We start from the raw sequence: 23,606 nt of genomic DNA, 5'->3' as shown, positions 1-23,606 counted from the left end.
ATTGGCAGGTGACCTGTGAGGGGATGTTGCTTAAGACATCCCTGTAAAAGGTGCAGGTCACTCTTTGTGGGCCCTTTCTTTTATGGATCCTGCTGCTCCTGCACTGGAGGAGACTTTCCTGCCAAGCAAGCAGGAGGAAATAATTTCCTGCCATGCTTTGTTTTCACTTTATATACCCCTAACTTTAAGATAAGTGTACATGGTGGGGTGTCTTTCCTTTTGATGTCCTTCAGCCTGCATTATAAAGCAAGTGATGCTCAAGTAAACCGGTGGGAAGTGGGAGGGGTTGCCTTCTTTGGATCTCAAAAAATTTGCCCTTTAGTTGTTTTTGTTACTGCTTAAACAGAATGTGACAGAAGAACATCATTGTCTTGAATGACTAAGACCAAAGCTTGTATTCTTAAGGCTTAAGAAGGCTGTTACACAAGCATATGTGAGTAATACAAGAAGGGCTTTTAGTAGACAGAATGAATTGATAAAGTGAGTTTTCTGAAGAAGATTTTTTTTTGAACAAAAATTGCACTTTGGTAGCTGGAAAAGTCTAAAGAGGTGTGTGACTGGTGGAGTAGCAACTGTTGGAGCCTGTTCCAGTGTAGGCACCATAGATGCTCAGATGTTAATGACTTCTTCAATCTAAATTTCCAAATTTGTTTTGAGCCTTCAAGCATGGCAGGAAAACCTTGTCTGAATTGGATGTAGGAGAGGGGAAGTCCCGGCAAAGCTGATGAGCACAGAAGTGTTGATGTTCAGTGTGCAATTGCCAACACACGGCGAATAGTATTTGGGACTTGATTCTGCTCCATGAGACAGAAGTTTTTGCCTTAGCAAATATTGATGCTGGTCCTTGAGGACAGCCTTTAGCCAGGAAGTACTTCGAGGGAAGAAAAAAAGACACACCCATGACCCCCTCCCCACCTCCTAGGATAACACTGAGCCAGCAAGGTTGCTTTCTTTGATCAGCTGTTTAAAATGAAGACTTAATCCTAAATCTAAATCAAAAGGCACATTTAATAGCCAGGTCACCAGCTGATCAAGCAGAATGTTTGAATTTTTTTGTTCTTACTGTCATAACTTCTTAAATTCCCAGGCTCCAGTTTGCACGAGTACAGATACTTTATTTTCAGACCTAGAATTTCTGAACGTTTTTTCTTTGAAATTACAGAGCAGTGATTTTGCTGGCTCTGGTATTTACTCTTGATTTTGGAACTGTCTGAAAGGAAGGAGACAATTTTAAGTGGAGAAAAAATAATTTTTTTTATTCAAGTGTGTGGAGCAAATTTCTACATCAGTATTTGACTTCATCTGCTTCGCTGAACCACAGCATGATTTGAATTTTTAAATTCCAGTCTATCCTTTCATAGCTTATATCATGTATCAATATGATTGAATGCCAGCTGAGAATATATCACTTACCTTTTTTTTTAAATAAGTGACATTTCAGCCACCCAGATATGGAAGGAAGAATGCCATTTGCAAAGTTCACCCACGTGGTTCTAGAAATATGCAAGCTGTGTGTACATAGCAGCTAGCATTTAACTCTACTTTGTAAAAAGCCAGAGGGAATGAAGAATTGCCTTGCATTTCTGCTGAGGTGTGTGGCTGAGACTGGAATCAGGTACCTGGTTGTAAAAAATGCTTTAGAAATTGTAGTAGACCTAGATTCAGTATTTAGATGTACTGTGAGAAATGTTTCCCTGTGTTAGTGCTTGTCCTTTCACCTTTAGTTGGTGGTGCAGTGAGCTGTGCAGTTAACTCTGACTCAGTGTTGCAGCTGCAGGACTCGTGTTACAGCTGGAGGAAGTCTTGCAGGAGGAAAACATTGAAAAGTGATTTTGTACACAAAATCTGTGTATAGAGTCTTCTGTCAAATTGACTTCCTGCCTGCTCCTCTTTAATCATTTTAGAGTGCTTCAGACAAAATTCAGAATTAAGAATATAAACATATAAACTCAGAAAATGCATATAGCTGACTCAGTTTAATTCCTTTCAATGCTCTAGTGTGTTTTCTTATTGTAACTATTGAGTAGAGTTGCACACATTTCCTCCTCTGCTTGGCAACCTCTGTGAAAACCAAACATATATTTACTCAATATAATCATGCCAAGGAAACTCCATTATTCCACCAACAGTCCTTGCATCCGTATGCACATGCACATAACAGGTAAAAGTAGTCCAGGAGGCAGGAAGAAAAAGTAAATCTCATCCTTATATTTAGCAATTAAACAGTTACCCAGTGTTCAGCAATGTTTGCTGATGTAATCTGGCTTTGTACAGCAAATATTTCAATATGCAAAGCATGTTCATTCAGTTACGAATTAATGCTGAAGATGGCTTTTACAAGCACTGTTACATAGTCTTTCTAAAAATAGGTTGACGTTTGTCTGAAAGAATCCCTTAAGCACTTCTTTTGGTTATTGTGAACAAGGAATTTTACCATATAGTTCAAAAGAAAATTAAAAATACTTTGGGGGATTTGAAGTCTTTATATGCTGGTCCCTGTACCATTGTGGGCCTGAGTAACTGTTCCAGAAATACAGTAGTAGTATAAAAAAATGCATGCTCAAAATATTTTGAGATGAGTAAACCCAATTGTTTAATGACCCATTGCTACAATTTCTGTCTTTTGAGGGGTAAAAATACAATACTAAACACAAAAAATTTACAGAGATGCCAAAACTTTGTCCCAGTTTGACCCAGTAGTTAAGTATTTAGTTAAGTATTTTTTCAATAGTAAAGCTATGGGGAACTTGGAAAAATGCAGTAATGTGTCCCTACATGTTCCCTTCTGAGTTTTATATGTGTAAGTAGTGAATAATGACTGAGACACGTGGGAAATGAAGGATTGCCTTGGGAGACTGATGGGAAATTGGTCATTTCTGTGAGTGGTAATGGTATTTGGAACCTCACTAACCCCTGAAGTCAGTTCTGGCCTGTCCCACATGAAGAGCATGAATTGGTTTTTGGGCTGTTTTCCTCCCTTTTTCTCACTTGTGTATGCAGGTGCAAAGTTTCCAGTAGAAAGAGCTGCATTTGATTTCTGAAATAACCACTCGTGCTCAGTGTTCAGGCAGTGAAGTGTGAAAGCCTCACAGGCGAGTCCTCACAAAATGATGTTCAGTAAATGAAGGAAAGCCTGACTGATGTGCAGTATGGGAAGGCTGATGGTGCTTGCACTGATCCTCTCTTCAGCAGAGGAAGGGTGTCTTCCATGCCATAGCAGCAGTAACTGCTAAAGAGGAGATGATGGCAGAGTTCAGGTACAATTTCAGTGCAGAAACTTGGCACTTGCTAAAAGTCTGAAGTGAATGCCTTGGCATTTTTCCCCCTAAATTTATGCTCTTTAAAACAGTCCTTTGCCTTTATGAGAAATAAGAAATTACTCCAAATGTAAAGCAGGATAAAATAGCTACAAATTGCCAACTAACACGTTTTGCCATTAATCTAAAGGTTGATTACTTTGAACCTCAGCCTGAATTTCAGAAGAGTTAATTATATACCATTTTCTTTGCTAGGAGGATTATATTACAAAAATAAGGACAAGACAAGCTCTGGTATGATTACAAGGGAAAGATGTATATTTGTAACTTAACAAGTAAAGTAACAAGCCCCCCAGACCTGTCCAGATTTGTATTGAAGGCTATGTTTTGGGCTCTGGTATGTGAACTGTTAAAAACTTCCACAGAAGTGTTACGTTTCACTGCAGAGGTGGCTGTGTCACGTCAGCATGAGCTGGTTTTTAGCAATCTTCTTGTAAATCATCCTTACTTAGTGACTGTTTCAATCTACACATATTTTAATTGCAAAACTCAGTCCCCCAGATGAATCAGAACCTGTTAGGGCTGCTACAGCTTGCTGGGGGTACAAATACAGTTTTCCCAACCACCTCATGCTGGTCCTCTCTTAGGTTCTGGGTCATTTCTGAGAAACACTGGATGAAGAGTTGTCTCAGCCTCTTCTCCACAGGCCTCAAGGAACAGATGCTCTTTTACTTCCCTGATATTTTCATTGGCTGTTCTGAGATAACTGCAGGAGCTGAGGTGTTGAATTCCAGTTCTCTTCAGAGAGGGAGCTTTACTCAAAGATGTCTGCTAGACAGTGTGCCACCTTCTGCAAGATACAAATAAGGGTCCAAATAAATTACCCTAAAGAAATGCGTCCCTTTCTTACGACAGGAAATCTGCTACCCTTCCCCTTCATTAGAGCCCTAAGCTGTGAAATCTGCTGGTGAGGTGTGTGTGAGCTGTGTGTGGATTATGGCTGTTGGAGAGATGGTTAAACCTCTGGTCATGGTGGCAAGGATGAAGAGGTGCATTCTGCAGGCTGCACCAGGCCACAGGGCTGTATCACTGAGCTGCTTGTGACTGGAGTGACTCGCAGGAGTTGAGAGAGCCATGAGCAGGTATCTGGTCTTGTCTGTGTAGTACAAAACTGGTGCTTAATAGAGCATTTGATTTGTAAAGTGTGTGAGACTCCTGACAGCTGTAAAGGAAGGATTTTGAAAGACACTCTCAGCCTGGTAGCCATTCAGCTGATGAACTGAGAGTATTTTGTTCATGCTCCATGTGTTGGTATTTGTGCTTGAAACCTGGCAATAATCTCTAGGTGGAAGTAAATTGCCAAGTTTTCTCTTGAAATGGGCTGATAGAATTTGGCTTTTGTGGTTGCATTTGTGATGTCGGGTTTGATTCTTGCCAGCACTGCTCCTTTTTTTGGCTCAGTAACCATTTAATTTAAGTAAAGGGCTGATGCATTCATTCTGAGGCATTAAATCTCCATTCTGTAGGAAAATTGTTATCAGCCTGAAGTTCACAAAGGCTGGGATTTTGTCACCCATATCTAGGGAGATTCTGAAAAACTGCCTTCTGCCAATAGGGTTCCCTTTCCATATAGAGGCCTGCATCCTTCAGTTGAACAGAGTGTATAATCCAAGGAAAATCTTGGGATACATTGCTTTGACTCATTCTCTTAACTAAATATATTTATCACTGGGTATGTTCTGTTTCTCTGCTCTGTTTTCAAGAGCAGTGAGCAGGGGGAAGAGGAGCTCCTTCCTCAAGGGCCAGGCTCTGTGGTTCTTGCTGCTGGGAAGACTGTGTTAACTCAAAGGGTGCTGCACAAATGGGTTTTCTCTGGGTTTAGGTATTTTGTGGAGAAAAGGTGGGAAGCCCAGTGTCAGGTTACAGCAAGACTGCTTGTTTTGCTTTGCTTTGTTTTGTTCTGTTTTGTTTTTAAGTGGAAAAGAAATGCGGATCTAAGACCTTCCAGCTTATTTTTCCTTTCTTCTTTTCTAACCATGACTAATTCTGGCTAGTTCAAACAAGAACATAATGAGGTACTAAAAATGTTAGAGCAGTGCACTGCTTCCACTAATTAATGTTTCTGTGGGAATAGTTTAAAAAGAAATGAGCATGTGTGTAAGTTTACTTAAACCATAAGGGAAATTGGATTTATGTTTCTGCCATGCTCCCACACTGCCTTCCTTTATCTGCCCCTTCCCAGCAAGAATTTTGCAGTTCACTATTTCACAGCTCCTTCCAGCAGACAGAGATTTCCGGGTGCCTGAACAAAGCAATGATTTTACCTGCAGTTTTTTTTAACCACTTATGGAGTGGTTGGGCAGAATCTCCAAATCACTCCAGTTGTAGAAATTTTCATAGGTGAAGTGGAGGTATGAATTTGCACAGAGGAAATTAATTTATACCCTTGCAAGTAATGTGGGGAAAAAAACCCACCAACCAACCAACAACTGTCAGTCTGATCCAATTTATGAAATATTTTTAGACATGATCAAGGAAAGCAAATGTTAAACGGAGGAATGCAAGTTAGCTGGCAGCAGCAGTGAGAATTAATCACTCAAACCCAGTGTTTCTAAAGGGATTTTATAAAAACTAAATCTAGGCCTGGTTTGGTCTTACATTTTTCTTTCTGATTTCAAAATAATTATCTCTGATAAATTTGCACATTACATGGCTTGGTTGATAAGGAGGTTGCATGTAGCTGTCTCCAGCATGTAGCTGGGCCATTTTTAGAAAAAGGTGGATTACTGTATATGAGATTCTGTGTCTGAAAACCAAGAGTAAATTCTTCATATAAAGTGAGGTGTCTGTGTCCTGACAAATGGCTATTGGCAAAAATGATCTCTTAAATAGCACAGCAATTTAGACTGACTTTCAGTGCTGTATTGAAGAGACCTGGGGAGATTCTTGCACAGCAGAAGTGGAGAAGAGTGGTATCATGTTGGCTTGCTTTGGATACGGTGCTTACAAGGCTTGTAATGGGTTATTGCCTCCAGTTCTCATGCTTGATTTTTCAACAACCTTTTTAAAGTACAGAAAAGGTTTAGAGAAACCCCACTAAAATTCTCTAGATGCTGGAAAAAGTCCCCTAGGGAGAAAATTAGAGGGCAGAACAAAAAGGATTGAAACAGGCTTAATTGCAGCATGCTTCCACAGGAAGAAAATGTCTGCTTCCAAGGGACTTTCAATGTAGCTGAAATGCCTGGAGAAGGCATCATCAACTGTGAGCTGCAGTTAGACAGGCCAGAAGGGACAGGAGGCAGTACTTTTGATGGTATGTGTGAATAACCATTACAACGAGCTCAGAGAGAAATTAAGGCTTCCTTTTGCAATTCCAAATTGTGATCCTCTCCTGGAGAATGTATTTAGTGAGGCACAACTCACTGAGTATCATCTGGGGGCAACAGCATGAAATTCTGCATCTTCTGGTGTAATGTGAGATGAGACAAATGAATTGGTTGTCCATTAACCTCCTTAAATTTATTGAACTGAAAACTACCATGTATTTTCTTTTAAATATGTTACTTAGGATGGGTTTTTTAAAAGTAAACTACAACTATTTTTAAAAACACCCCATGTTTACTACATCCAGATCTGTTATATGAGATTTATCCCTAACAGGGCTATCTTCTGTGGTATTTTGAGTTTATTGTTGACTGTAATGTTTCTTAAACATATTGAGAGCTGCTTGTTCTTTTCTTCCTCTCTTCTATATGCTGTTCACACTTCCTTGGAGAATATTTGGGTCAGAGACTTCTATATGCAGCTTGGAGTTTACCAAGTTTCTTTTTAAAAGTTGACTGTTGCTCTCTCATAAATCACATGCTCAGACTTTAATCAAGGGATTTGAAGATATCCCTGTGTTATGACTAGGCACTTCTTGCTAACTGTATTCTAGAACTGAGTATAAATAAAATGCCATATTGCAAAGTTTTGGTGTTCTGTTTTGGCTGCTGGTGAGGGGGATTGCTGTATAATCCTTTTGATGAGACTTCTACAAATGCATATTCAGGTTTTAATCGAGGTGTTTTTTTGAAGGTGGGGGAAACAAAACCAGAAGAGCATGCCTAAATCTGCTGGTCTGAGTTGCAGTGTGTGTGCTTCCATCAGTTCTGATGCTGTGCAAAACTGACCATCTGTGCCTGCTTTCTCTAACACCTGTGTTTAATCTCCAGATCTCTGATGGCCAAGGAGATGAGCGCTCAGAGTCCCCCTATGAAAGTGCTGATGAGACTCAGACTGAAGTGTCTATATCATCCAAAAAATCTGAGCGAGGAATGGGAACAAAAAAAGAATATGTGTGTCAGGTGAGAGACATTAGCTGGGCTGTGTTTCCTGAGCTTTCCTAGAAAAGGTCTTTTTAAATATGAAAATGACAATATTAGGCCAGAAACAGGTTTATCATGTGTGTCTGAGATGTCTGTTAGTGATGAGGTTGCCATGGCAGTAAATGGGATTCTTAATACCTAATTATTTTTTTCTTGACCTCCAGTAAATTACTTAGCCTTTCTGCTTGAGTTTCCAGGTCTGTAAGATAAGCATAATTTGTAGCTCAGGAGAAGCACATGAGTGTTGTTGCCAGGTGACTGGTCAGATGATGCAGAAGAGCTGCTGGTTTCTCTGTTAGCACAGAGGAGAAGCCCAGCCCAGTGGGGTTTGTGCTCTGTGTGCAGCAGAGATGGCAGCACTGCCCTGCTGTGGTGTGTGGCCAGAAAGCCACTGAAAGCAGAAGCCTTTCCTCAAACTGTTCTAGAAAGGCTCTCAGGCTATGAAATAACACAATCCAGATCAAAATTGTTTCTGTGAGACCGGGCAAGCAGTTACATTGCCATTTTTTGTATATAGTGGGAATAAGGTTTTATAGGTCTATAAACATTGGGTAATCCTCAAATTCTGCCAGCACTGTTGTTCAGTTCATTTTTAGTTATGCATGTGTCACTGCTAACCACTCAGACATAGAGGCATCATTGTGCCAACTGGACTGATTCCCTTTTGCCAAGGAAAAGGAAGGGAAGGATGCTTTTTAACCCTACTCAGATGCATCAGTGTGCTCAGGGAATATTTCTTACAGCTTGTTTTTTTCTATTGCTTTTTTTCTGTCAGATTGTATTTACTCCTGAACCATGGTCTGAGAGGGATATTTCTAGTGGGTTAATGATTCTGTTACCTGTTTCAACTTGAAGCCAGGGCATGTGATGATAAATTTGATTTCAACAATGGGAAAAGATATTTTGAGGAGCAGTATATGAAAAGGAATAAAGAAAACAGTTTTTTTCCACATCTGAACTTTTCTTTAACATTCAATGCCTTTGTGTTGTAAAAGCTGTGTGAAAAAACAGGTGATCTCCTGCTGTGTGAAGGACTTTGCTATCGAGCTTTTCATGTAAGCTGCCTTGGGCTCTCTGGAAGACCAGCAGGAAAATTCATTTGTAGTGAATGTACATCAGGCAAGTTTGTCCCTTTCCATTAATTAAAAAAAAAAAAAAAGTTATAGTTTTCCCACATATTGTTCTAGGACATCCTCCTGGACAGAGAATGTATCCTCAGAGAACCCCTACTTATGCCTTGGGACGTGACAGGGTGGGAGTCCGTAGAGTACCACTAAGTGTGCCACGTTTTACAAAGTTCACCCTGTTTTCAGTGAGAACTCTTACAACATGGCTAATTTAATCAGAATTCCATTGCCTTAATAACTGCAGATTATTTGTTTTCTGAGTACAATTTGAGATGAGATTTAAAGTCTGTCACAATGACTTAAGAAACTGTAGAAAAAAGAGTGGCGAGTGAAAGTTCTTTTTCAGTCCTTTGTGTGTCTGTATCAGTCTTTAGCTTTTCCTGTTAAAAGACTGCCTTATTGCTATTAATTTCATTTGCTTTTAATCCTGTAATAACTGCTTGGAAGTTCTTAATCTCAAAACTTTACATAAGATTTGTGTTCTTGCTCATAAGCTCATTTCAGTACATGCAGTAAACCTTGTTGGAACTGCTGCTTCAAAGTAAAGCTGTTCCAACTAGTCCAGAAAAAAGACTAGAGGGTGGTTGTCTTTGGTTTGTTGTCCTGCTTCAAATTTCAGAGGACCACAGACAAGACAGTCATCCTGTTCCATTGGTTTTAAAAAATCAGAAAACTAAAAATTCCTAATTGTCGTGGCATCCTGAGGCTTATAAATAAGAACATAAAATCATATTGGTGAGGCTTTGGGTGTTGTATACGCTTCAACTGCAAATGGGTTTGCTTTATTTTTATTTGTATCTTGAGTAGATCAGTATTTAATACTAAAGAGCTAAAGTAAATAGATTGCTGCATCAAGTAATGCAATTGATTTGTTGAAAAAAAACTCCTCCACACCACAGAAGCAATTCCCTCATGCATAACATAAATGCATGAGAGAGGTGTTTTAAATTCATGTGTTTGGATATTACATTCTGTTTATCATTTTGCCACTAGGTGTGCACACTTGTTTCGTGTGTAAGGAGAGAAAGGCAGATGTGAAACGCTGTGTTGTGTCTCACTGTGGCAAATTCTACCACGAAGCTTGTGTGAAAAAATTTCATCTCACTGTGTTCGAGAACAGGGGGTTTCGATGTCCTCTCCACAGCTGCCTCAGTTGTCATGTTAGTAACCCCTCACATCCACGAATTTCAAAAGGTAGTTTCATTTTATGTTTTTATGACTGATGAATTAATTTTATTTATGGTATATTAACGTAAAGAGTGTGTCCATTTGAGAGCTGCTAGCTGCAGTTTTGTTAGGCATAAATGGACTATCAAGTCATTCAGAATTTTTAAAAAGTTGTAATAAGAGTAAGTTTTAGTCAGCTTTAGTATTTACCTTGATTGTGCTCTTTTTTTAACTAGCTTTCAGTTAACCATAGTTAACCATGTTTTCTTCTCAAGAGAGAATGAAATCTAGAATGTATAGGTGATGAGGAGAGAGGCAAAGCAGTGAAGGCAGGACCTGAGAATGTACAAACACTGCAGCAAGGCTCAATGAACATGGAGACACTTTGATTCTGTGCGGTTTTTAGCTTTGGGCAACATTTGCAGACAAAATTGCGTGACTCAGGAAGAGCTGGTCTACCCTGATGTGCATAATTAAAGCTTTAAATTGGGTGTAGGGTTCTCTAAAAACCTTTATAAATTCAGTATTGTCAAAAACACAATGGTTGGGAGTTTTGTGTGCGTGCATATAGGGTGTCTCAACTCTACCAAAATGACCAAGTTTTGTCCCCGAGTACCTCAGCAGTGCTGTGCTTTGCCACACGGCAGCTGTGGCCCAGGGTGACGTGTGAGTGTGGTGCTTTGCAGGGAAGATGATGCGCTGCGTGCGCTGCCCCGTTGCGTACCACGCCGGGGACGTTTGCATCGCCGCAGGATGCGCCGTCATCGCCTCCAACAGCATCGTGTGCACCAACCACTTCACTGCCACGAAGGGGAAAAGCCACCACGCCCATGTCAATGTCAGCTGGTGCTTTGTGTGCTCCAAAGGTAAACGGCTGGGGCGGGAACTCCTCCAGAAGCGCGGCGTCGAAGCGTTTCATTCTTCAGCTCAAGTGTTGTTTTTCTGATCTGTCCACAGCGAGTCGTTAGAAATGCAGCACGTTAAGTTAGGCTTTGTTAGGTTATGCTATAATGGGAAGTTGGCTTATGCTGCTTCAGGGTTTTAAATATCCTTTTTTTTTTTTTTTTCCAGAAATAATTTATTAAAGTATGTTTTTACTTGGGCTTTATCCAACAACCAGAAGCCTGATTAATTCTTTACAAGAGACACCTAATGAGTATTTTTCTGTTCTTTCTCCTGTGTTCAGTGTACTAAAGCTTTTTGTGTTTCTTTATTGCTATTATGTAATATTACACTATAAATATTTTAAGAGTTGCTTTTAGTTTAACAGCAGACTGCAAATTGAATCACTATTAGTTGTTGCTGGGTTGCCACTAATTAAGGGTGTTTTGTTTTATATTGTACAATAAATATGTTCCTTATTGACAACCACAAAATTCATAGTGCTGATTAAATTTGTAGCAGTGAAACTGTACCTGATTTGTTAACAAATTAACATGCAGCATAGCAGCTTTTAAGCTGCAGCCAACTTTCCATTTGATAATTCATGGAACAAACTAACAGCCTTATTCCTTCTGCCCCCTGAGGGGGGAAAAAAACACCCTAAAATCATAAGAGAAATCTGTTGTGGTTACAATTTTTCTTGCATAGAAATGTTAATATATATTAAAACTATGTTAAACATATTGTAGTCATTAAAGTACAGCAAAGTAATTATAATTTGTGCATTATTCTGGCATTTTTATCACTAGCTTGCTTGTTATTTTGCACGTGTTACTAACCTGAGTCTGCCAGGCATTCAGATTAATCAGGACCTTTTGGCTGGTATACCCAACTAAGTGATGCATGTATTTGTTGCTGAGGGTCAGTGTGTTTTCACCATTTATTTTCTAATTGAACCTACCACATGTGTATAATTTCTAAGCTGTCTGGAATGCAAAACTTGCACTTTGATCTTGATGTTTTTCCAACCTTTTCTCCTTTTTCTGTGTCTGTGCAGGCGGAAGTTTGCTGTGCTGCGAGTCCTGCCCAGCAGCCTTTCACCCTGACTGCTTAAACATCGAAATGCCAGATGGGAGCTGGTACTGCAACGACTGCAGGGCGGGCAAGAAGCTCCATTTCCAGGATATTATTTGGGTTAAACTGGGAAATTACAGGTCTGATGAAGGAATTTTTGTTGTTTTACAGTACTGGCATGTTTAACTAAGGATCATACAACTGGTTGCTCCTGTAGGCCAGCCTTGCTGCACACTGATTTCTGTCTCCTCTCTGAACTAGGGGCCTCACCTCCTTGCAAGCTTCAGGTTCAAAGCTTGCAGCTTTGTTGTTGCTCCTGGCCAAGGCATTACCCATACAGGACTCCTCGAGTGTTCTGACTTCTGCCTCCAGTGTATATGAAACTTCAACCCCTGTTTGTGTTAGAGATCTCTGCCAATAAATTGGTATAACTGGTAATTGGCTAAATTACTCCCTCGCAGTCTGGGACATCAATCACTCAGGTTGTTGGTGTTTCACACTTGGATGGGATTTAAGTGAGATAGAGGTAGCTGGGGGTTATCCTTGAAACATTAATAGGTGTTATCAACCTTTGCTTGATCTTTGACAATTGCAATACTTGCAGGTCTTGTAAAGATGATGGTTTTGCTACCCAGACACAGGGAGTCCTGTGTGTGCGCTTACCTTGCAGGCAGGTGAAGTCCCACAGATCTGAGTGTCAGGCTTTCCTTTTCTAGTCTTCTCTCACTCTCTACTAAGAGAGGGGACAAAAGAATTTTAAATCCTCTTGGATTTTGGAAATAATAATCAGTTACTGCTGTTTCAAGTTATTTCTTAAACTGTCTCTTGCAAAAAGAGCTTAACTAAAATGCTGTATTTTTTTATTTGTACTTCTGTGCTAGATGGTGGCCTGCAGAAGTTTGCCATCCGAAAAACGTTCCCCCAAATATCCAGAAAATGAAGCATGAAATCGGAGAATTTCCTGTGTTTTTCTTTGGTTCTAAGGATTACTATTGGACGCACCAAGCACGCGTGTTCCCTTACATGGAGGGAGACAGAGGGAGTAGATACCAAGGGATCAAAGGAATTGGAAAAGTCTTCAAAAATGGTACACAGCTAAAAGTAAACAAAATTAATCCTGGGATATGTATGCTTTGTTTCTTCACACATAGCCTTGGTTTTGAAATTGTATTTTACAGTATTGAATTAAAGGAATTTGTGGTGTCCTGGGCAACAGTCACTATTACTGTCTTTGCATGAAAACATTATTTTAATGTCTTGTAAAAGACTGGCATCTAACTGAAATTTTATCTGATGATTTCTACTTTCTGGAAAGCTAAAAAAAAGAATTAAGAGAGTAGACTCTTTCAGACTCCCTCAGACTAGGAGACTGAAAGAGTAGAATTAATACATCTATTAAGAACAGTAACACTCCAGAAATATTGTTTGCAAGAAAATAAAATGGTGGGACTAAGAAGTAGACAATGCTTTGTTTTAACACACATGGGAATGAGCAAGTGAGTTTGGGAGGAGTAATCCTCTTTGTGGCATTTCTGTTGATTCTGCAATCTTTTTCAGCTTTGCAAGAAGCTGAAACTCGATTTCGAGAAATAAAACTACAGCGAGAAGCCAAAGAAACCCAGGAGAGTGAACGTAAACCTCCACCATACAAACATATTAAGGTAAAGTTTGAGGAAATGGGTACTCAAAGGTTTGAGCTGAGCAGTGAGATAGGGTCAGGTTGTAATGATGATGGAAACTGTGCTTTTACAGTCATGAGATGGTAAAATTTTGCTTTCATTGGAACATCTAGTGGTGCAAAACCAAATCAGCAACCACTGTGTAACTCTTGCAATAAAACTAACTGTTCTAAAGTCATATTTGCTCTATTTTAATGTATTTTTCAGGTGAATAAACCTTGTGGCAAAGTGCAGATATACACTGCTGACATATCTGAGATTCCCAAGTGCAACTGCAAACCCACGGATGAAAACCCTTGTGGCTTTGACTCGGAGTGCCTCAATCGGATGCTGATGTACGAGTGCCACCCCCAGGTCTGCCCGGCGGGGGAGCGCTGCCAGAACCAGTGCTTTACAAAGCGCCAGTACCCCGAGACAAAGATCATCAAAACTGATGGCAAGGGCTGGGGACTGGTTGCCAAGAGGGACATTAAAAAGGTAGGAATTGTCCTTACCCAGCAGAGAGTCGGTGACCTGCGATGCTGTTTGTGGGTTTGGGATATACTTCACTAGTGATGCTTGGTGTCTTTCAGGGGGAGTTTGTCAATGAGTATGTGGGAGAGCTGATTGATGAAGAGGAGTGTATGGCAAGAATCAAATATGCACATGAAAATGACATCACCCACTTCTATATGCTTACTATTGATAAGGTAGGGTATTGGATGGTTTTTGCCATTATTTACTTACAGCCTTATTTTGATTTCTTCTTCTATTCATCACCTTGGCAGGGCACTCTGCTACCTTTGACATTTTGCAGTTTCACAAGTTCACAGGGTTGTATCTTCTGTGCCTGCTCTCTCCATTCTATATGTTCATAATGAATCTCCTTAGTTCTGTGCTATGTAATAAATTGCATATTAAGTTCTATAAGGTTGTGCTTTGTTGCTTGAAATGAAGTACAGTACTTACCTGTACCTATAAGTACAAAGTACTTGCCTGCCTAGTCTTAAAATGAAGTATGAAGTTTGGGGAAATAGTAGTGATACAGTGGAAGGAATTGCTGTTAACAATCCTTTTACTAATCCTTTTACTAATTTTACTAAAATTTCAACAACACACAATAAGATTCTCACTTGAGAGAATGTGGAATAGAATTGTGAGGCTGTGTCCTATATAGGGCATTTAATCTTTTTTTCAGCCATCTGTCCCTTGCATTGTTTATGGCAAAACTAAGCTTGTGCTTTTGTAGAAACTTTTCTGAAAGCACTCTCTGTTAGTAGCCAGCCAACCCTCCACAAATTGATTCACAGCAAATTATTGCAGCAGATTAATGAACACACCAAAGTAATTCAGCACCTGTGCCTCTGTGCACACCTCTGAGTATTTTCTTCCTCAGGAGAAGGAGAAAGTGAAGAACCTGGACAGCAGGAGTTAAAGATTATCTATATTACATTGCTTCAGTCCCCAGACAGCTGGTTAGGAGAAAAACAAGAGCTGGCTGCTAGTCCTGCAATTTTTTCAGTCCCAACCACCATTCTTTTACCCAAGGCTCTTGCTCTGTCTTTCCATAGCTACTGTTTCCATTAGTCCTGTAACTGAGGAGTTCCTGCACAGGAGTTACCACCTCAGAATGTTGAAACCACGTTTCTCTGGACACTTAAAGTTTCTCACTCCTCTACTAGATTGACATACAACATCAGTGTGTTAAATATCTGAACTGAACAGGTATTTGACTCCTACTGTCATTAATAAATGCTCATTGTAGGTCTGTCTTGCCAAAACTGCCAGTGCCGTTACTGGCTGAGCTGCCCATGCAGTGAAATGTGTGCACATAGGCATGACAGTCACACATGTGCATTATAAAAATGAGCTATGACTGGTATATTTGGTGGAGATAGAAATTTAAGAGCAATTGTTAGTAGGAATGGGATGTTTTTAGCTTACCAAGAGCTTGTTTTCATTTAAACTAGGCTGATTTGGGGAAAGAAATCTGGTGAGAAACTGGTAATCTCTGGAAGTAATCATGCATTTGGTAAATGTCATAAAGTACCATACTTGTAAATGCCTCACAGCTCCACGAATGCAAAGTAAATGGTAAAGGACTGAGGCTGAGTTTTGAAGCTTTCTGGGGGGTTCCTTAACATGCCCACCATAATGCTCACAAGAACACTTATCCTGCCCTGTGGCTGTGATGGGTGCTGGGAAACGTGAGCTAGAGCACGAGTATTGCTTTGGGAGTGTCCCATTCCAGGCCATGTGGGACACTACAGTTTCCAATACAACATGTACCAGCAGTTGGCTTGTGTGCTCTGAATGCAACTATTGAAATCAGTTATGGATTATTTTAATATTTTTTTGTGAGGGGGGAGAGAAAAACCCTTCATCCTGTTGCTGGTTTGTTCTCCAGGACCGTATTATTGATGCTGGCCCCAAAGGAAACTATTCCCGGTTTATGAATCACAGCTGCCAACCAAATTGTGAAACTCTGAAGTGGACAGTGAATGGAGACACTCGTGTTGGGCTCTTTGCTGTGTGTGACATTCCTGCAGGTACATCAGCTCGGGCTGGCTTTGGTTTCATTCTCTAAGTTATACCTTTTGTGCATTTATTGGTGGGACAGTTATGGTTTAACTGATTCAGTGCAAATATTTTTGTAGAGGACTCGGCACACAGAGGAGATGTTTGGTGATCTGCCTTTTACTTTAGTGTTTCCTAATTGTGAGTCTCATGGCTGCTTTTGTTCCTTGCTTCTAGGGCAAGTATCCCTAGTAAGTTTTTGTTTTGGAGCTCTCAAATGTATCTTTTCCAAGAACATAATAAGTATAAGGAGTGGATGTAGGAGGCTGTTTAGAAGTATCTGTTTTCTGGTTTGTGTACACACATGCTCACACACATACCTAGCTATCTATAGCTATATCTAGCTGGATAGATGGATGGATATAATATGTGTGAAGGTCAGACACAAGCACAGTTTTGTGAAGTCAAACAAATTTCTTTTAAAATGTAATTGCATAAACATCATGATATATGGGCATCTAGTTAATCATCAGTGCTTATAAGCTGTAAAGAGAGGGAACATCTTGTGACAATACATGAACAAGCAAGTCCCAAACCAGCAGGCAGGTGGCAACAGCTGTATTTGTTTGCAATAATTTTGATAGAATTTGTTACCTTGTCCTTTTTACACCTAGGGACAGAGCTGACTTTTAATTACAATCTTGACTGTCTGGGCAATGAAAAAACAGTCTGCAAATGTGGTGCCCCAAACTGCAGTGGATTTCTTGGGGACAGACCAAAGGTAAGTAATACATCAAGTAATACATCAAGATATTTTGACAGTCTTGTCAGGGGAAGGGCTGTAGAAGCTTCAAACTGACTAAGAATGTGCCTGACTGTGGTCAGTGAGATTATTCTGACATTCTAGTTCATATTTCCCCATTTAAACCTTACAGTATGATTATTTTGCTAAGATTAATTTAAAAAAAAATGAGTTGAACTGAAGAATAAAAAATGTGAGTTTTGAATGTGGAAAGAAGTTATAGTATATCAAGAAATGATCTGTATGATTCCTGTCCAGGTTAGTTTGAAACTTGTAATCTAGCAGAAGTTGATGGAGCTTCCTGAAGGGCTGGCATAGGAGTGTGGGGGAAGGCACAAGAACCACCTGTGGATGTTGAAAAGCTGCACTTTCCTCTGGTCCTTCACACTGCTCAGTGCCAGCCACTTCAGAGGGTGGACTGGGAATCTTCAGAACCCACACAGCTGGTTTTTGTTAAGAGATGGACTTAAATGAGGTTTCACATAAGCCTGTGAACATTTACTCAGACAGCCAAGAAGAAATTAAATGTTACAGTTTAGTTTTTTGGAGCTGTCTGCATTGGTAGAGAGAATGGGCTAATTTAAAAGATAGTAGATAGTGATTACTGGGGTGAGAGGGAGGGAATGATGGTAGGGATGTTGAAAAATCATCCAAAATTTTATATTGTTTGGTGAAGGAGAGTTAAAGTGCAAGCAGCATTTGAAAGCTGCTTCTGTGCATACGGCATAGAATTGAAGTCAGATTGAAATAGGGATAAAGTTTGGTATATTCTTTCTGTCATTAACTACACTTTCTGAAGTTCTGCTGTCTGTTCCTCAAAGAAAAATGGGGGTAGATTTTAGTGATTCCAGCATGAGTATTCACAATTGGAAGACAAAAATGAATATTGAAGTGATTGGTGGTGCAAGTACATAATGAGGGTAAATTAGCCACAAGTAGATTAAGCTGGAAATTGGAAGACCTTTTGTCAGTGACAAGAAAATGAAGGGGTTTTTCAGTAGGAAGGTCCTGCAGGGAGAAGATCTGGTTTCAGGATGACTTTTCTCAAGGGTCAGTGTAGGTTTTTTGTCAACACAGATCAGTACGGTGAAGCACTGGGCAGGTCTGCCCCAAGTCAAGTTCTTGTCTCTTTGCATGGTCTGCCAGGTGTGCCAACAGCTTGGCAGGGTTCTGTAACGTTTTTCCTTTGCAAAACTGGCATTTACAGATTTATATCTTACTCTTTTAGAATTCTTCCACTAATGCCTCAGAAGAAAAAGGCAAAAAGACCAAAAAGAGAACACGGAGACGCAGAACGAAAAATGAAGGGAAGAAAGAATCTGAAGATGATTGTTTCCGCTGTGGAGATGGAGGCCAGCTGGTGTTGTGTGACAGGAAATCTTGTACTAAAGCCTATCATCTCTCCTGCCTTGGTTTGGTGAAACGTCCTTTTGGTGAGTCAGCCATGTCTTACACTTGTATAAATTACTTGTGCAGGTACCTCAGTTATTGCACTGAAACCTTGTCAGGGGTGTCATCCTGAAAACACTGGCTTTGTATGGCATGAATTTCATTTGTGCATCATGTGGGAGCAGCTCCTCTTGGATTTGAAGACAAAATGGTGGCCTCCTCCTGCCTCTCTGGCACAATGAGGCATTTGTTTTACAGATATATGTAATGGAGCACATCACCTGGTAGGAGCACCATGGCCCTGCCACAGGAAAGTTGATTATATCTAAGAAATGCATGAAGCCCTTTGAGTTCAAGCCAGAAGATCAGCAGCAGCTTCTGAAAGAAGGCAAGTAGGGAAATTAGGAGCAGCAGACATCAGGTTGCAGTTCCAGATATCACAAGGGTTACCTGGTTGCAGTCAGCCATGTCAGGTGAGATATGAGGAAGGAAAGCAGGCAAAGCCTGTTATCCCAGAAACAAGTAAAACAAGGACTGGTAAAGTATGCTGGGGCAAAAGAGCAGCTCTAAGTGAAGCACACCAGATATTCCTGAGCAAGACTGGCAACAGAAGGGACTGCTCTAAGAGTGGGCAGCAGCTAACCAGATGTTTGGATGCTCTGACAGCCTATAAGTTCTGTAAAATGCTATTGAGTGAAGCCTGAGTAATTTCTTCTAGCTGGAGCTGACTGCTCTATTTGAATGAGAGTGTGTCAAGTCTGCTCCTTGCAGCTGCCAGCTGAGCTTTTGAAGTATGATGCAGCATTCTGAGTGTTGAGATCAGCCCCGGTAGTTGCTGTCATTTGCTTTGTCAGGAAATGTGTGCCTTGTTCAGCTGCTACAACACAAAACTCCTTTAGGAGATGATGCTGTGTTTTACTCCCCACTAATGGGCTCTTTGGTTTTGATTGCAGGGAAGTGGGAGTGTCCTTGGCACCACTGTGATGTTTGTGGCAAACCTTCTGTTTCTTTCTGCCACTTCTGCCCAAATTCTTTCTGCAAGGAGCACCAAGACAGGACAGTGCTAAATTCCATGTTGAATGGACAGTTATGCTGCTCTGAACATGTTCTCGGGGTGGATTCTGTTGAAACTCAGAAGACTGAGAAACCCCGCAAAAAACTGAACAAGTTGAAGCCCAGGAGAAAGAGGAACAGATGGATGAGAGCTGAATGCAAATAGTCATGGACTGCAGTATCTACTGCTAACACTATCTTGTAGATAAGTTGTGAATATGACCAGGGAAGGACACAATTTTACGTATATTCTGTAAAGGTTACAATGGGGGGGGATTTTTTTGTTTTGTTTTTTTATAAATCCACTGAGCCAACCACAGCAGTCTTCTGCTGCTTCTGCACTGATAACGAACTGCATAGTTCAGCAAACTTCAGGACAAACCAAACTTATTACTCAGCATTACAGTTACACTTGAATTGTTACGAATGTAAAATGTTCCCTCCAAAATACTTGCAGGTTGGAGGTAGGTTAAAATCAAACCAGGTAGGCGTAAACATAGTTTTTTGAGCTAGTATTTGTCAACCAACAGATGTTTAAAATAGTATATCCTTGAAAGAAGTTGTTAGTTCTCAAGTCCTTTTGAGTAAGAAATGGCTTGGTCTGTGGTCCCAATGAGATTTGCTTGCCTTGTGTGTTTTTGAGCAAGTGCTTGAATGCCAGTCATGACCCAGGTGTGTCTCACACTACAGCCACACACAACAATTGGTTTGTGCTCCTCAAAAATTATTCTTAAGCAATCATGATCATAAATATCCTTCCACCAAGAAATGTGGTGCATGGTGGGAAAGGCACGCCCTGTACCAGAGAGGAGGAATCTGACTTTGTAGGAGATTTTTTTTCTATACAGTTTTTTCCTGTATTTCATCCCAGCAAAATATTAAGTTACTTGATCTTGCAGAGCTGTACAGGTCTGGATTTAAAGGGATATTGTCTTGCAATCTAGGCCAAATACTTTAGGATTTTTATGTCTTAATAAAAAGAAATCTTTCAAAAGCTATTGCTTGGAAAAAATTACTTGATTTTTTAAATTTTCTCAATGGCAGGTAAAATGCAGAGGAAAACTTTCTTTGGAATGCTTGGAGTCCAAGCATTTCAACTTTGTGATAATGCAAGAAATGCCCAATCAGGAGCAAAACCACCCCCAAGAATGAAACAGAAAGTGAAATTTGATTGAAGTGCAAAAATAAATTCAAAACAAGTAGAAGTGAAATGGATTTTTGAAGCAGCATGTAAGAATTCTGATGTGAAATTTAGCCTTGCTCTGTTCCTTTGCATTAAGTTTGTATAAAACTGGCTACTTGATTTTTTTTGTTACATTTCTAGGAGCTCTGCTCTTGACTATCCTGTCACCACTGTGTTGTGTCAGCAAAGTTGTTTTGAATTCCTCACCCCCGTTAGCATTAGGTCCTCACTGATTCACAGTGAGATGAATATACAATACTTAGTATTGACAGAAATAATACTAGAACTAGGAAAAAACTGTAAAGAAAAATATCTTTGCCAGTTTTCTTCCCAGTGCACATCCTTGGTGTGTGGTCAGGCAGCGTTCCAAGCACGTTTTGATTTTTGCCATTGTGACCCATCCTCCGTAAGCACCACGTGCACCTCCATGTCCATTGAGCCATTTGTTTATGTTCTAGCTTAGTTTGCCCTTAATAGTGCAGGAATTCTGTGTAGCCCTTTTGAAAATGAAGCCTTGCTATATCATGGAAGTGTATGGGTTTTTTTCCCAAGGTGTTTCTTCAGGATTTGATTTAGTTCATGGAATTGCCAAAACCCCCATTTATTCCCAGCACGTAAAAAGTTTGGTTTTATTAGAAGATATTAATTGAAAGAAGTTATAAATGTTGCATTGCCCTATGCTGAAGACTTTGGTTTCTGTTTTGTGACCAAAACGCTTTGTCTTTTGAATCAGTTTTTATAAACACTGTTGGAAGGTTAATTTTTTTTTTCAAATAATTTTGAAGAAATAGCAGAGTTCAAAATGAGGGGAAGTGTTACATGTTTCTATTTTTTAAAATGGAATGCCAAGCCTTGCACTCAAGTTAAAATTCAAGATTCTTTAATTGATATTGAGGGAAATTTTTCTCTGCCATGGGGCTAAAGAACAGTCCTGTGCATAAAATCAAAAGCAAAAATGATATTATGGATGTTTCTTTAATAGTGGGTTTCAAGGGAAGGAAAATGAGGTCAGGTAGTAAAGCAGAAATATTTTCCTCATTGCTTTAAAACAAAATGAAGGAATTTGATGTCATTGGGACCATTCTTTGAATACTAAACCATGTAAGGAAGGCTTTGTAAGAATATCTTTAAATAAGTTATAAAATTTTTTCTTTACATTCCATTGCTTTCATAATTTGTTTTTTTTTTTTTAGTCGTTTTGTTGCTTTTTCCTCTTCACGTGTAACAGCTCTGTCACTCTGGATGCCCCAGGTCCTAAGAGGCAGATCCCCACTTCAGAAGCCACTGTGTGCTCCTGCCAGGCACTGCTGCAGTAAGAGCACCCCTGGGGTTTGGGCTGGGGCAAGGAGCCTCTCGGGGGCTCACAAGCACATTTGGCATGGCAGGATGCAGGACAGCCACCCCTTGTGTCTGTCTGTGGGGACAGAGGGACCCTTTGTCCACACAAACAGATCTGAGCCAGGGGCTGTTGGACCTTCTGCTTCCTTCTACCTCTCCCTGCTCTTTAGTGCTCTGGGCCCACGGAGCTCTGCATCACTGAGGCTGCAGACCAGGAGTTCACCTGTGGGCTCCTGGGAATTCTTCCTGCTGCTGGGCACAGCTGGAGACTGTTCCTGAGGAGGAGTGTGGATCAAATTCTCCCTTGATACCTACTGCCAAGTGACCCCGTGAGCTCAGCTCAGGCGCTCACGTGGTGGTGTGGGAGAATTTTTGGTTTCTCTACCAGGACAGGTGGGGTTTAGGTGCATTGGAATGAAGGCTTCTGTACCTTGCTCTGCAGCCTGGGAAAACAGGCTAAAGTTTTGTTTAAAAAGGAAGACAGAAGAAGAGTTTTGACATTGTTTTCCTTCTCCCACTGTTCAAATACAAGGTAAAACAATCCTTAAGACTTGAGCTTTCTCATGATGCAACTCAATACTTTTTAGCATTCAGCAACTTGAAGGATTTTCTGTTATAAATTAATCTAAACAACATTAACTGTGGCATATTATGCGGCCTTAAATGATGTTCTTTGTCTTGCCCATCAAAGTAGCAAAATGTCTTTCCTTTTGTAGCAAAAAGTTGATACATGACAGCCAATTTCAGAATTTGTTGTTCTTTTATCACATGAGCAAGCATGGAAACAATTTTCAGTTGAGTATGTTAGATGTATTTTCATACAACCTAGGAAAAATAATCAGAGTAAATGTCTGTTTTGTTCAATAGCTTTGTGTTCATGGTCAGGTTTTAGGAGGTTTTTTATTTGAATTACTTGGAAAAGCAAAGTATCTTGAAAGACATATTAATGGGATTTTTCCACATTGTTGAGTCTCATTGTTCCATGTCTGACTGCTTGAGAAACTTCAATGTCTTATTAAATGTTGAATTTTATTCCTAGTTATTTAAGAAGTTGCTAAGTCTCTTTTGTAAAACAGCTCTATATACTTCCTTTGGCACCTTTTTTTTTTTTTTTTTTCTGTAAAGAAAAAAGTGGAATTGATACATACTAAGCAAGCATGGTTTAGCAGTGAGGGAACAGGGCTTTGTTCTCTCATAGGGAAAACTTACCCTCCAGGCCTTCCTAAGAGATGCCCTGGAAATAACAGTTTTATGTTTCCACAGAGGTGATAATGATTCTGCTGTGGCTTGTTTTCACACTGTTGCTTATCACAGAACTGCTGACATTTTTTGCAGTCCAGTTTTTGCAGTGCTGCTCTCTGTTGCTCATAATTTGACAGGCTTTTGTGGCACTGAACTGGGGCTACCCAGCCCAGCCAGCACCACTCCCTCGGGGTCCTTTTGCTGTTTTCACAAATGCTGGTCCTGCTTGGTCAGGTCTGAGTTTGACTGTTTGGCTTTTTCAGTCAGGTTTTTTTTTGAGTCTGCTTTGGCTTCACGTGTGGAGTCTCCCACTTGTGACAGCAGCTACATTTTTTAAAAAAGCATTTCAGGGATCTGCTTTGATACTGGTGGCTGATAGTTCTGCTGAGGTCACCTGGTGCTGTGCATCAGGATTATGTCCCTCTGCTGCTCTGAGGAAGACCACAGCCTTGGGCCAGAGAGAAACTTCATGTCTCTCCTACATTAGCAGTGGGAGAGACTGCATGGAGCTCTGCCCATGCTGGTAGGTACCATCCCTGTTGCTGCTGAT

The 23,606-nt window shown here is 40.3% G+C and overlaps 1 protein-coding gene and 1 non-coding gene across 2 annotated transcripts in view; both read left to right on the top strand.

The window, feature by feature from the left end:
* The window catches only part of NSD2 (nuclear receptor binding SET domain protein 2), a 72,462-nt gene extending 50,868 nt beyond the window's left edge, over nt 1-21,594 (top strand). Inside the window, exons 12-24 of the mRNA XM_053975526.1 lie at nt 7,472-7,603; nt 8,620-8,743; nt 9,745-9,945; nt 10,605-10,784; nt 11,858-12,014; nt 12,756-12,961; nt 13,432-13,535; nt 13,761-14,030; nt 14,126-14,242; nt 15,940-16,081; nt 16,724-16,830; nt 18,080-18,284; nt 19,194-21,594. Coding sequence (XP_053831501.1) covers nt 7,472-7,603; nt 8,620-8,743; nt 9,745-9,945; nt 10,605-10,784; nt 11,858-12,014; nt 12,756-12,961; nt 13,432-13,535; nt 13,761-14,030; nt 14,126-14,242; nt 15,940-16,081; nt 16,724-16,830; nt 18,080-18,284; nt 19,194-19,459 — 2,211 coding nt within the window. The 3' untranslated portion in view covers nt 19,460-21,594. The remainder of the gene's footprint in view (nt 1-7,471; nt 7,604-8,619; nt 8,744-9,744; nt 9,946-10,604; nt 10,785-11,857; nt 12,015-12,755; nt 12,962-13,431; nt 13,536-13,760; nt 14,031-14,125; nt 14,243-15,939; nt 16,082-16,723; nt 16,831-18,079; nt 18,285-19,193) is intronic.
* On the top strand, nt 15,687-15,816 carry LOC128806990 (small Cajal body-specific RNA 23). Its single transcript, XR_008437005.1, has one exon. It is a non-coding gene; the product is annotated as a small Cajal body-specific RNA 23 (non-coding RNA).
* Nucleotides 21,595-23,606: the final 2,012 nt, after the last annotated feature.

Source organism: Vidua macroura, chromosome 4, assembly GCF_024509145.1.
Source record: "Vidua macroura isolate BioBank_ID:100142 chromosome 4, ASM2450914v1, whole genome shotgun sequence".
Lineage (NCBI taxonomy): Eukaryota > Metazoa > Chordata > Aves > Passeriformes > Viduidae > Vidua > Vidua macroura.
Note: the sequence above shows the minus strand (reverse complement) of the source record. Positions and strands in the feature narration are given on the sequence as shown.